Genomic DNA, 14,876 nt, shown 5'->3' on the forward strand with positions numbered 1-14,876 from the left:
ACATAGTGGATTTTCAATGGACATCAGTGTCCTTCCTCTGTTCTCAAGTACTAACTATTGGTAAAAGGCAATAGTTTTTGACGTTGTTATTGGTAGCCTCTACCTTTATTTCTATCTTGTCCATCTCTATCTCTATCATCTCTGGGTTACCTTTAATGAAAAGTCTTTTACTTTATTCACTTTCACCAACTTACATTTTATTCTCTACTCTCCACCTCCCATCTGCAGAGTAAAATATGATTTGTGCAAATGAAAAGGCTGCCTTGATTAAGTGAGATGTCTACATAAATTATGAAGGTCACATCAAAAGTAAACACTTACCTATTTTGTTTCTACAATGTATCTCACATTTTTTCTACAATATATCTCATTTCATTTCTACAATGTATCTCATTTATAAGAAAGAACACACAAACATGGTCTTTCAAATCCAGTGGTGGCTATTTTTGAATTCTCAAATAATAGAATCAGTAATTTCTTTAATGGTGCATATTATGTTTGGTTTTATTTGTACAGAAGTTTGACTTGTTTTTTTGTTTGTTTCAATGTTTCTGCTCAGTGATTGCAATGACCTGTAGATATCAGTTTTTGAAAGATAAATCTGATTGTGTGATCTGCATTGAGGTTTAGCAGTATAATTGTGTGCTTGATTTAACATCAACTAGGATGATTGCTAACACCAGCAGTTTTCAGGTAAACATGAACAGCTTTGCCCCAAAGATGCAAGTCTTGTACCTACCTCTGAACCTAATAGGAAGCTCAGAAAGTTGGTAAGAAGTCTCTGGCAACTAGTTTTCTATTTCTCTTTTGTCTTGTGGTATCCATTTATATTAAGGACAATACTGAGGCATGTATCCTGTGCATGTAGAATTTCAAGCAATCATATTTGCTTATTTGCTATCAGACTTACTTCCTTTGCACATTGGAACCCATTTCTCCTTTTTAAATTGTAGTGATTTTGTGTCCTTTTTTGGTCATTCTTCTCTCTCAAAATTCTTTTACTTCTCCCACAACCCTCCATCAAAATCTACTTTCAAGAAAAGATCTGATTCCAGTCGTTTTACCAGAGTAAGACATTGCCAGTTTCCTTTCTTTTCCTGTTACTCTTTGTAGCTGGTTCAGACTGCCTTCATGTAATGGAAGGAGGTGCCAGTTGTAAAGAAAAAGTTCAGGCATCTGGACTAAATGAATGGGTTCCCATTCACTGTGACTGTTCAAGCAGAAGATAGGAAGCTGTTTGTCAAAGGAGGGGCATGCATAGGTTTTGAATGACCTTTCAGACTTAAGTCCTCTGTTTATTTGTAGTGCAGCAAAAAACAGCAACAGCAAAACCAATCAAACAAAAAACAAAACCTCCAAAATAACAACAGCAAGACTAAACAAAACAAATGTACAAACACACAGGCCCAGAAAGGTGAGAGCCTGGGCTGCTCTTGTCCCCTTTCCTCCTTTTTCTAATGGAATAAGACCCATCCATTCCTGAGAGTTACAGGGGCTGTAACATAGACCTATTTCCCCAGCCTCACCAACCACACAAGACTCTTTTCAAGCATAACACTTTTTTTGTATGTGACAGAAAAGACTGGGCTTCATGTACATCAACTTTCAGCTCCTTCTGGGGAGATGTGAAATCCCTGGCTACTCATCAGTGGTTTAAAGAATATCTGCTTTCAAACCAGTATTCCAGTTTCAGAATGATGAATATTAAAAACCCTTTTAATGTAGTATATAGCACATGCAAAAGTATCTTCATGTCCATGAACTTGCTTTACCTTCCCTACATCCTTGTTAGTTGTATGATTCCCATTTTATAGATGGGAGGTGGAGACTAGGGAAAATGAAGTGGCCAGATGAAGATCCCATAAGTGATAGAGCAAGAAAGATGGACCACCACACTCCTGCATTAGTTGGGTTCTGATTCTTTCCCCAAGGATATACAGTGTAGGTGTGGGGTGACTAATAAGCCCAGCTCCATCTTTAGTCATGGTTGGTCAGACTCCTAGAAGTAGTTTGATATAGGAGGGCAAGGTGGGAGCTGTTGAGAGGAAACTGGAAAAGGGCTTATGGGCCTTGTGTATCATGTTTAAGAACTTCAATTCTACCCCTTAGGTGATCAGGAGGCTCTGATGGGCGAGGCTCTGTATTTATATTTTATGAAGATCACTGAAAGTCCACAGTACCTTATCCAAAACCTTGAATCAGCTGAGAAATTTTCATATTTTGGAAATGTAAAACAATGCATATGTTGTTTAATTATGCCCCAAGTAGAGGTCTGGGACAACCTCCCCTAATCAAACATATTAATATCTTTGCAGGGAAACATGTGATATTAAAAATAGAATAAATGGTCATCTGGTTCAGATCTGTTTTTACCACAAAGTGAGTTTACACGACGGCTGCAATTTTCAGAGCTTTGTTGAATTTGAAATTGTGGATCAGGGTTTGTGGCCCGTACATGTTTGAAATGTGGAGGATCAATGAATGGGTGGGAGGCTAGGTGACATATTAGATACTTATGCAATATCCATGAGGGTCTGATCCAGTGGCATGCTGGAGCTGGTTCACACGTGCTCATAAGAGGTGAATGGTAGGATTTAAGGAATTTTGAGAGTCAGTTGTTAATTCTTAAATTTAAATTACATAGTTTTACAAGTTATTATTATATGTAAAATTAAATTAAATTAGTTTCACCCCCAAATAAATTTTTTTTGTATTTTATTTTATTTATTATAATTATTTTTAACATCTTTATTGGAGTATAAGTGCTTTACAATGGTGTGTTAGTTTCTGCTGTATAACAAAGTGAATCAGCAATATGTATACATATATCCCCATATCCCCTCCTTCTTGTGTCTCCCTCCCACCCTCCCTATCCAACCCCTCTAGGTGGACACAAAGCACTGAGCTGATCTCCCTGTGCCATGCAGCTGCTTCCCACTGACTATCTATTTTACATTCAGTAGTGTATATATGTCTATGCCACTCTCTCACTTCGTCCCAGTTTACCCTTCCCCCTCCCTGTGTCCTCAAGTCCATTCTCTAAATCTGTATCTTTATTCCTGTCCCACCCCTAGCTTCTTCAGAATCTTTCTTTTTCCTTTTAGATTCCATATATATGTGTTAGCATATGGTATTTATTTTTCTCTTTATGACTTACTTCACTCTGTATGACAGATTCTAGGTCCATCCACCTCACTACAAAATAACTCAATTTCATTTTTTTTTATGGCTGAGTAATATCCCATTGTATATATGTGCAACATCTTCTTTATCCATTCATCTGTCAATGGACACTTACGTTGCTTCCACGTCCTGGATATTGTAAATAGAGCTGCAATGAACATTGTGGTACATGACTCTTTTTGAATTATGGTTTTCTCAGGGTATATGCCCAGTAGTGGGATTGCTGGGTCATATGGTAGTTCTATTTTTAGCTTTTTAAGGAACCTCCATACTGTTCTCCATAGTGGCTGTGTCAATTTACATTCCCACCAACAGTGCAAGAGGGTTCCCTTTTCTCCACACCTCTCCAGCATTTATTGTTTGTAGATTTTTTGATGATGGCCATTCTGACTGGTGTGAGGTGATACCTTACTGTAGTTTTGATTTGCATTTCTCTAGTGATTAGTGATGTTGAGCATCCTTTCATGTGTTTGTTGGCAATATGTATATCTTCCTTGGAGAAACATCTATTTAGGTCTTCTACCCATTTTTGAATTGTTTTTTTGTGTTTTTGATATTGAGCTGCACGAGCTGTTTGTAAATTTTGGAGATAAATCCTTTGTCAGTTGCTTCATTTGCAGACTTTCTCCCATTCTGAGGGTTGTCTTTTTGCCTTGTTTGTGGTTTCCTTTGCTGTGCAAAAGCTTTTAAGGTCCCATTTATTTTTGTTTTCATTTTCGTTTCTCTAGGAGGTGGGTCCAAAAGGATCTTGCTGTGATTTATGTCATTTAGCGTTCTGCCTATGTTTTCCTCTAAGAGTTTTATAGTGTCTGACCTTACATTTAGGTCTTTAATCCATTTTGAATTTATTTTTGTGTATGGTGTTAGGGACTGTTCTAATTTCATTCTTTTAGAGGTAGCTGTCCAGTTTTCCCAGCACCACTCATTGAAGAGGCTGTCTTTTCTCCATTGTATAGTTTTGCCTCCTTTATCAAAGACAATGTGACTGTATGTGCATGGGTTTATCTCTGGGCTTTCTATCCTGTTCCATTGATCTATATTTCTGTTTTTATGCCAGTACCATACTTTCTTGATTACTGTAACTTTGTAGTATAGTCTGACGTCCGGGAGCCTGATTCCTCCAGCTCCGTTTTTCTTCCTCAAGATTGCTTTGGCTATTTGGGGTCTTTTTTGTTTCCATAAATATTGTGAAAGTTTTTCTTCTAGTTCTGTGAAAAATGCCATTGGTAGTTTGATAGGGATTGCATTGAATCTATAGATTGCTTTGGGTAGTATAGTCATTTTCACAATGTTGATTTTTCCAATCCACAAGCATGGTATATCTCTCCATCTGTTTGTACCATATTTAATTTCTTTCATCAATGTCTTATAGTTTTCTGCATACAGGTCTTTTGTCTCCTTAGGTAGGTTTATTCCTAGGTATTTTATTCTTTTTGTTGCAGTGGTAAATGGAAGTGTTTCCTTACTTTCTCTATCAGATTTTTCATCATTAGTGTATAGGAATGCAAGAGATTTCTGTGCATTAATTTTGTATACTGCTACTTTACCAAATTCATTGATCAGCTCTACTAGTTTTCTGGTAGCATCTTTAGGATTCTCCATTTATAGTACCATGTCATCTGCAAACAGTGACAGTTCTACTTCCTCTTTTCCAATTTGGATTCCTTTTATTTCTTTTTCTTCTCTGATTGCTGTGGCTACAACTTCCAAAACTATGTTGAATAATAGTAGTGAGAGTGGGCAACCTTGTCTTGTTCCTGACCTTAGTGGAAATGCTTTCAGTTTTTCACCATAGAGAATGATGTTGGCTGTGGGTTTGTCACATATAGCCTTTATTATGTTGAGGTAAGTTCCCTCTATGCCTACTTTCTGGAGGGTTTTTTATTATAAATGGGTGTTGAATTTTTTTGAAAGCTTTTTCTTCATCTATTGAGATGATCATATGGTTTTTCTTCTTCATTTCATTAATATGGTTTATCACATTGATTGATTTGCGTATATTGAAGAATCCTTGCATTCCTGGGATAAACCCCACTTGATCATGGTGTATGATCCTTTTAATGTGGTGTTGGATTCTGTTTGCTAGTATTTTGTTGAGGATTTCTGCATGTATGTTCCTCAGTGATACTGGCCTATAGTTTTGTCTTTTTGTGACGTCTTTGTCTGGTTTTGGTATTAGGGTGATGGTAGCCTCATATAATAAGTATGGGAGTGTTCCTCCTTCTGCTATATTTTGGAAGAGTTTGCGAAGGATAGGTGTTAGCTCTTCTCTAAATATTTGATAGAATTTGCCTGTAAAGCCATCTGGTCCTTGGCTTTTGTTTGTTGGAAGATTTTTAATCACAGTTTCAATTTCAGTGTTTGACACTGGTCTGTTTATATTTTCTATTTCTTCCTGGTTCAGTCTCAGAAAGTTGTGCTTTTCTAAGAGTTTGTCCATTTCTTCCAGGTTGTCCATTTTATTGGCATATAGTTGCTTGTAGTAATCTCTCATGATACTTTGTGTTTCTGCAGTGTCAGTTGTTACGTCTTCTTTTTCATTTCTAATTTTATTGATTTGAGTCTTCTCCCTTTTTTTCTTGATGAGTCTGGCTTGTGGTTTCTTAATTTTGTTTATCTTCTCAAAGAACTAGCTTTTAGATTTATTGATCTTTTCTATTGTTTCCTTCATTTCTTTTTCATTTATTTCTGATCTGATCTTTATGAATTCTTTCCTTCTGCTAACTTTGAGTTTTTTTTGTTCTTCCTTCTCTAATCGCTTTATGTGTAAGTTTAGGTTGTTTATTTAAGATGTTTGTTGTTTCTTGAGGTAGGATGGTATTGCTATAAACTTCTCTCTTAGAACTGCTTTTGCTGCATCCCATAGGTTTTGGGTCATCGTGTTTTCATTGTCATTTGTTTCTAGGTATTTTTTTTATTTCCCCTTTGATTTCTTCAGTGAGCTCTTGGTTATTAAGTAGTGTATTGTTTAGCCTCCATGTGTTTGTATTTGTTATAGATTTTTTCCTGTAATTGATATCTAGTCTCATAGTGTTGTGGTCAGAAAAGATACTTGATATGATTTCAATTTTCTTAAATTTACCAAGGCTTGATGTGTGACTCAAGATATGATCTATCCTGGAGAATGTTCCATGAGCACTAGAGAAAAATGTGTATTCTGTTGTTTTTGGATGGAATGTCCTATAAATATCAACTAAGTCCATCTTGTTTAATGTATCATTTAAAGCTTGTGTTTCCTTATTTATTTTCATTTTGGATGATCTGTCCATTGGTGAAAGTGGGGTGTTAAAGTCCCCTACTATGATTGTGTTACTGTCGATTTCCCCTTTTATGGCTGTTAGTATTTGCCTTATGTATTGAGGTGCTCCTATGTTGGGTGCATAAATATTTACAATTGTTATATCTTCTTCTTGGATCGATCCCTTTATCGTTATGTAGTGTCCTTCTTTGTCTCTTCTAATAGTCTTTATTTTAAAGTCTATTTTGTCTGATATAAGAATTGCTACCCCAGCTTTCTTTTGATTTCCATTTTCATGGAATATCTTTTTCCATCCCCTTACTTTCAATCTGTATGTGTCTCTAGGTCTGAAGTGGGTCTCTTGTAGACAGCATATATATGGGTCTTGTTTTTGTATCCATTCAGCCAATCTGTGACTTTTGGTGGGAGCATTTAGTACATATACATTTAAGGTAGTTATCAATATGTATGTTCCTATTTCTATTTTCTTAATTGTTTTGGGTTTGTTATTATAGGTCTTTTCCTTATCTTGTGTTTCCTGCTTAGAGAAGTTCCTTTAGCATTTGTTGTAAAGCTGGTTTGGTGGTGGTGAATTCTCTTAGCTTTTTCTTCTCTGTAAAGGTTTTAATTTCTCTGTCAAATCTGAATGAGATCTTTGCTGCGTAGAGTAATCTTGGTTGTAGGTTTTTCCCTTTCATCACTTTAAATATGTCCTGCTGCTCTCTTCTGGCTTGCAGAGTTCCTGCTGAAAAATAAGCTGTTAACCTTATGGGGATTCCCTTGTATGTTATTTGTTGTTTTTCTCTTTCTGCTTTGAATATTTTTTCTTTGTATTTAATTTTTGATAGTTTGATTAATATGTGTCTTGGCGTGTTTCTCCTTGGATTTATCCTGGATTGGAGTCTCCGCACTTCTTCAACTTGATTGACTGTTTCCTCTCCCATATTAGGGAAGTTTTCGACTGTAATCTCTTCAAATATATTCTCAGTCCCCCTTTTTTCTTCTTCTTCTTCTGGGACCCCTATAATTTGAATGTTGGTGTGTTTAATATTGTCCCAGAGGTCTCTGAGACTGTCCTCATTTTTTTTCATTCTTTTTTCTTTATTCTGCTCTGTGGTAGTTATTTTCATTATTTTGTCTTCCAGGTCGTTATCTGTTCTTCTGCCTCGGATATTCTGCTAATGATTCCTTCTAAAGAATTTTTAATTTCATTTATTGTGTTGTTCATCATTGTTTGTTTGCTCTTCAGTTCTTCTAGGTCCTTGTTAAGCATTTCTTGAATTTTCTCCATTCTATTTACAAGATTTTGGATCATCTTTACTATCATTATTCTGAATTCTTTTTCAGGTAGACTGCCTATTTCCTCTTCATTTGCTTGGTCTGATGGGTTTTTACCTTTCACCCCAAATAAATTTAAAACAAATGTAATATACTCAAAATGCCTCATCCTCTCATGATTTTACTTCACTTTGATGTTATGTGTGCTCTGTCGTTTATTTTTGCCTATTCTATTTGTGTGGTGGAAATAATACATGACAGTGTGTTCCTGCCCCTGTCTACCAACTGGATGTTCAGTGATATCAGGTTGGTAGCTTGGAATTGGCCCCGGTGGCAGCAATTATCCCATGGAAATAAGCAAACTAGAGGTCAGAGTTTGATTTATTGTTTTGTTTATTGTCTAAACTTAAGAAAGTAATAGGGGGTATGTTAACAATGCAGGTTAAGTTTAAAAGTGAGTTGTGTCTGTGGCTATAATATTGTCATAGTACAAAAAAGTTGAGGAAATATTCTTCCAGAATTCAAAAACTATTATCCAATTCAGCAAAAAGTCACCTTTTTCATTGGTGAATGGATGAAGTCTGGACAGGTGGTTGAGGAAAGATGAATGCCAAGCAGAAGTTTGCAAGGTTGCAGAGGGTCTGTGTTCTGGCTGGGGCAGAGGCCATTGGCTGTTCTCACATCAACCAGCTGACTCCCAGCCTAAGCTGGAAATTCGAAAAGGCCTCTTCTTCCTCTGTATCCCTCTAGTGCTCTCTACTGCAAAATCATAACATGAGGGCACACTTGAAAGCAGAAGTGCTTAAGAGAATCTGATGTTTATCATAGAGCATATACTGGAGTGTACATTAGGAACTGAGAAGCAATAAGCAGATAACTGACATAGCTGGGCTTTGTGGATCTTTGTGTTTAATCATCTAAGAGGAAAGAGTTCAGGATAATGCTTGGGCTTTGGCCTGGCAAACTGATGGGCTGTCTGTGCCACAATTCTAAGTTAAGAAGGACATGGTAACTCTACCTTATTGAGAAACCACCATATGCCAAACGTTGACGGAGAAACTGTGCACACAGTGTCACTTAATCCTCCCAACAGTCTTGTCATTCACTTTTTACAGAACTTTTTGTATAAAGTTGTGGGGAAAAAATGTGTCTGAGGTGTCCATTGTGCCTCCTCATAGTCGTATTGAATAGATGGTTCTACATATGTGTACAGATGCCATCTCCATTTGTTTTCAAAAGGGACAGTAATCCTGACATATTTATATAGGCCCTCCTTCTATAGGTGCTAAGGGCATGAAATAACATTAAGTCAGTCAAAGTATTTTCCAAGGGATATCACCCAAACTAGTGCAGATTAACTTCTTTGAGATGTTCTAAATTTAGACAGATATATCATTCAGCAGATTAGAAAAATGAGTTTGAAGGTACTTGGGTAGCGAATACAAGGAGGATGGACAGACCAAAAGGAGAACTAGAGAGATGCTATCAGCTCCAGCAAGATCCCAGTTAGCTGAAACCATTAAGAATATCCTAAGATATTCTTAAAGTGTACCATATACACTAATATGTAGAAAATAGATAACTAATAAGAACCTGCTATATAAAAAATAAATAAGTAAAATAAAATTTAAAAATTCAAAAGAAAGAAAAAAAGAATACCATAAGGAGACCTCAAGTGAGACTCAGGCTTCCAGCCCAGCCCAGCCCATTTAGGAATTTTATAACTTTGCAGCTGTAAAGACAGGATGATGTTTATCTCCTCCTCGTACTGTCTTTCTTGGCCCTCTGGGAAAGGACTTTTACAATAAATAGTGCATACGCTTTTAGAAGTGATCCATTAAGCCAGTACCAAGGAGAACATCTTGACACTCTATGGAGTCTCAGAAAAGTGCAATACGATGGCAATGACGTGGCTCTTCAGTCAAATGTACTCAAGATGTCTTTGCCTGTGGTGGTTAAAGAGGTGGTAGGAGATGAGATCTTCCCTCCACACACATTAGTGTGAAGTGGTGGTGAGGGCTGTTGTTCTCATCCCCCTTATTCCTGAACGAGAGGACTTGCCTCTAGTGGCTGGGATCAAGTAACTCTTGCTCTTCATCTTCATGGCAAATACTTTCAGCATGTTTCATTGCCTACCTCTCCTGAAACCCACCTAGGTTTTTATCCTCAAACTTTGGTGAAATCCGACTAATTATCTGTGTCGGACATAAAGGCAGTAGAATGAAAGTGAAGTCAAGGATGCAGCCTGGTGTCATGGAAAGAGTCCTGAATTTGGAATCAGAAGACTTGGGTTTGATTCCTGGCTCTGCTACTTATTATCAATGTAGCTAGGTGAACTTGAGTGGGCTTTCCATTTTGTTTTTTTAAATTAGTGAATTTGTTTTAATACAGTCTTTAATCCGTTAGAAATCCACTGCTCTTGAAAGAAGCACAGCTACTGTTAATTTTTGGTATATATCATTCCAGCTTTTCTCCATGCAATCTTCTGTCAAAGATTGTTAGAATATTAATAGATGACATTTATTGAGCACTTAAACTGTACCTTTCAATAAGTGCTTTCCACGCATTTACCATTATATTTGTATAATTTATATAATTTTGATGATCTCTAAATGGCATTTTTCTTAGGGTTTTTTCCGCATATTTTTCTTGGTTATCTTGTAGTTTTTGTAAAGTATTAGACAATTACTTTTAAACTGTCAGTGGCTACACAAATGTAAAGGTTTATATTATCTTTTTAAAATTGAAGCACCAAGTAAGGAAGAGTTACCAGTGGGCCAGAGTTACATTCCACAATTGGAAAGAGAAATGAAAATATATAAGACATTCTCCACTTATTTTTTGATAAAAATAGTAATATTATTCCTGTAGCACTTTATAGTTAAAAAATTACTCTTCTTCATTTAATTCACTCTTCATAGCAATTGTCTGAGGCAGGAAACATGACCTCCAATTTACAGATGAGGAAATCAAAGCTCAGAAGAGTAACACATACAAAATAGATAAACAAAAAAGACCTACTGTATAGCACAGGGAACTATACTCAATATCTTGTAATAACCTATAATGGAAGAGAATATAAAAAAAGAATATATATGTGTATATATATATATATATATATATATATATATATATATATATATATGTATGTATGTATTGTATAACTAAATCACTTTACTGTTTACCTGAAATTAACACATTATAAATCAACTATATTTCAATAAAAATTTTTGAGAAAGAAGAGTAACACAGCTCTAAAGTAGCAGAGACAGGGCTCCAATGCATTATGCTGCCCTGAGTTTTGCTAAAATGGCCTTTTGCTACTGTGCCCAGATTCCATGTGTGCCCCTTATCAGATTGTAACCCAATGGTTAAACTCAGAATTCTGTTTCTTGGGCTTGGTGGGGTAAATGGAATTGTGCAGGGCATCTCTGCTTAATTTAGAATGATTTCCCAGAAGAAAGAACTATCCTAGATGTTTAAATAAAAAGAAAGTCATCCAGGAAGCGAAGCAATGCTGAGGCACAGGACACCAAATGATTTCCCAGGCACAGGGCACAGGTGGAGTTCAGTGATCCCCAAAGCAATGCCTGTGTTTGCTTTCACACCTGCACTTACATTTGATCCTCAAACAGACCCAGGGAAGAAGGCAAGAAGGAACTATTGGCTTTATTTTCTGGTTGAAGAAACCCAGAGATTAAACGACCTATCTAAGAGCAACCACTTATTAAGGGTCACAGGACAGCTTGACTTCTCGGGACCTCTCTCTCAGCCCAGTTGTCTTCTCACTGTACTGCTCTTGCTGCCTTTTGTGATTTTTTTTCATCTCCTGATGCAGCCATCACCACGGTTTAAATTGGTTAAATGATCTTTGTGCCTGTGTCTGCTTTCTTCATTGATTGTCTATTGCTTTCAGGGAGGAGGACAGTGATTCGTTGGGCAGGTTCAGAGACATTTTCCTCTTTTCCTCTCCAGATCTTTCTCGCCTTCTGTTGTCCATTTGACTTTATTTAGTCTTTTCCCAGAATCAAGTAAAAAGTCAGATACTTGTAGGGAATGGTGGCTGCCGTTGATGGGCTAAGGTCAATCATACTTTATCTTGTCACAGTATAATTAGGAATGCTGAACTACTTTTGGAATGAAAAACACTGCTACTAATAATTAAAAAAATAAAAACACAAATAAAACAAAAACCCCAAGTAAACTGAGGAATCAGGAATTGCTAAAAATTTTAGTCATGAATAATAAATATAATATGCAAATTAACAACCTGAAATGTATCTCCTACCCAACCCCACTCATTTTTGCATACTTTCATTTATTCTAGACTTTGCTACTCAAAGTGTGGTCTTGGAATCAGCAGCAGCAGCATCACCTAGGAGCTTGTTAGCAATGCCGACCCTCAGGACCCACCCCAGTCATACTAAACCTGAGTCTGCATTTTCATAGGATCTCCAGTTGATTCCTATCATTAAAGTTTGAGAAGCACTGGTCTAGATCACTCTCATGCTCATGCTCTGAGGATATCAGTGGATTCTCACTGCCTATATACCCTTCTGTTGCATCTTTAAGACCCTACATGTCATAGACCGAATTTACCTTTCCAACCTTATTTACCATTATGCCCTTTAACAAATTCTACCAGTCAAATTGAATTGCCTGCTGTTTCCCTAAAGTTCCTGACACAATACCTTGTCTTCATGATTGTACTCATCCAATTTGCTCTATTTGGTATGTTTTCTCTCCTTCCTGTTCATCCAGACCTTTCCTGTCCTTCAGGGACACTATGCCTATAAAGCCTTTCCATATTAATTCAACCAGAATCATCTTCTCTCCCTTCTCTGTGCTCACCTTATACAACATAATATAGTTCATTGTGCACATTGTGAGGAAAGCATTCCTTAAGTCAGGGCCTGATTTGGAGTCACCTTTGTCCAAGCCCATCTCGGCCCATCTCCCAGTACTTAGTACAGTGTCTGGCATTTGGTAGGGGCTCAGAACTGATCATGGACTTGACTTGCATCTAATTCTGATAGAGCCATCTATTGCTTGAAGCCCTTCACTGACACTAGCAGGGTCCATCCATCGAGTCCTGCCTCTATTACCCTGGGCCTTCAAGCAGCTCAAAGCCCAACGAGACTTCCTCCATCTTTGGGTGAAAGCACTCAGGCTGAAAATGCCTCAAATCTATCAAGATGTTAATGACCTGTGGCAGGACTCTGGCAGCAACAAAAGCACCTCTGTTGCCAGAATCCATTTATACTGGGCGGGTGTTTTCGACAACCACTTAATTAAACACATTGCTTTTCTCTATAAATTCCTCCATGGCAACAGCCTCCTCCAGATAGCTAATGGTCCCTGAGTAACCTGAATTACAGGACAGTGAGGGCATTTAGATACTGCAGTCACAAATGTACTTGGAAGTGTTTGTTTTCCCAAGACTGCTATGAGTTAAGGAGGTGTCAGGAAGAGCCAAGAGGTGAAAAAAAGTCTGATGAAGCTAAATGCCCAGCTCCATCATTTATTAGCTATGTGACCTTGGTATGTAAGTCTCTTACATCCTCTGGGCCTCAGTTTTATCATTTATAAAATGGCTATGTAAAGAGGGATATTAATTTAAGAATTAAATTATTTAAAATATATACAATGCTTATACCATTTTTTGCCACATAGTATGTGCCACCTAAGAGTTTGCTTTTATAATGATAATAACTATTATTATTAATAATAATATTCACCCATTTATACAACCATTTATATGTTTACTGAGCTCCTTACATAAGCCAGACTCTGCCCTAACTGAGGCAAATACAGAAACAAGTAAGACAAAATTTCTGTCTTCAAGGAACTCTCAGTCTTGTGGGGAGGGAGGACATGTAAAGAAGTCACAGCACAGTATGATACTTGCTGATACACAGTCCTACAAATTATTCTGTGGGAGCTCAGAGCTCAGTGTGTCTGTATTGTTGACATAGGTCAAGGGAATGTCCAAGATTAAGGGAGGAAGAGAAATTTCCAAAAAATATATGATGGGAAAGAACATCTCAGGAAGAGGGAAGAATCTGCACAGAGTAACTGAGACAGGCTCAGGGAACCACAGACAGTTCTCTGTGGCTGGATTAGTGAGCAAGAGTCAGAGAACTAGAAAGAAGTTGGAAAGGCAGAAAGGAACCAGAAAGGAAAGAATTTTGAACACCAGTCTAAGGAGCATGGATCAAATTTTTTTCTTGAGTCACAAATTGGAGATCCATAAGCCATTTCCACCCTGCTAAGTATTTTTCAAAATTTGAATTTGAATGTTTTTAGTTAAGGTATGTGCTTCCAGTTTGCCAACACCTTGTCACCTCCCATTGTCTTACACTGGCCCCTCTTCATTCCCTGATGCAGTGGTGTGTGTGCTCAGCTCTCCCCTCATGATGGCCAGCTGTGTGCATCTCTTCCAACTCCAGGTCCAGTGACCTCACCTTGGGATATTGAAATCAGTCATGACAGGAGAATTTATCAAGGAAATAAAATCAGGGCATCATCATTATCATTATTGTTACTTTAGAATATGTTTACCATTTATAGCACACCACTGCCTTTATGTTTCCTTCATGACAACTATATAGGCATTGCTGTCTTGAGTTAAATAGGGTGTTGACATTATTAGAAAGGCAATAGATTCTGGAAATAATTGTGCCAAAATTTAAACTTAGTCTTGATTATTTGGGGACTGCCAATGTGTGGTTTATTAAAGAAAACAAATAACACCTCAACCTTAATACTGAGGCTATCAACACATTTAGGTCACTACAGCTGTTATACAGACAACTATTATAGTCTCTTATGAATAAACCTGCTGCCTGATACACAAAGAGGAAATTGTCTCCATTCTATTGGGTCCCTAGGTTATCCCAAAATGCCCTGTTGTAGGGAAAGTAGGTTGGGTTTAGGAAGAGTAATCAATGTGAAGAGAAAAGAGCCTCTGCTTCCACTAGTATGTTCAATAGAAAGAACTACCAAATTTAAGAATTGCTGTGGCTTCTGAAATGCTGTGCTATGTGAATTAGTAAAAGTGTAATCTTCTGAGCAAGGAAAATTACCAGGAAAATTGAGAGGAAACTCTATAATGATGAGAGGGTCAATCCTTTCATCCAAGAAGACAGAGAAATCTTAAATGTGTATACACCAAATA

At 37.2% G+C, this 14,876-nt stretch overlaps 1 protein-coding gene across 1 annotated transcript in view; it reads left to right on the forward strand.

Moving 5' to 3' along the window:
- TPRG1 (tumor protein p63 regulated 1) overlaps window positions 1-14,876 on the forward strand; it is a 122,650-nt gene that overhangs the window by 10,924 nt on the left and 96,850 nt on the right. Inside the window, exon 3 of the mRNA XM_060100257.1 lies at window positions 5,435-5,439. Within this exon, the coding sequence (XP_059956240.1) occupies window positions 5,435-5,439 (5 nt within the window). The remainder of the gene's footprint in view (window positions 1-5,434; window positions 5,440-14,876) is intronic.

Source organism: Mesoplodon densirostris, chromosome 5, assembly GCF_025265405.1.
Source record: "Mesoplodon densirostris isolate mMesDen1 chromosome 5, mMesDen1 primary haplotype, whole genome shotgun sequence".
Taxonomy (NCBI): Eukaryota; Metazoa; Chordata; class Mammalia; order Artiodactyla; family Ziphiidae; genus Mesoplodon; species Mesoplodon densirostris.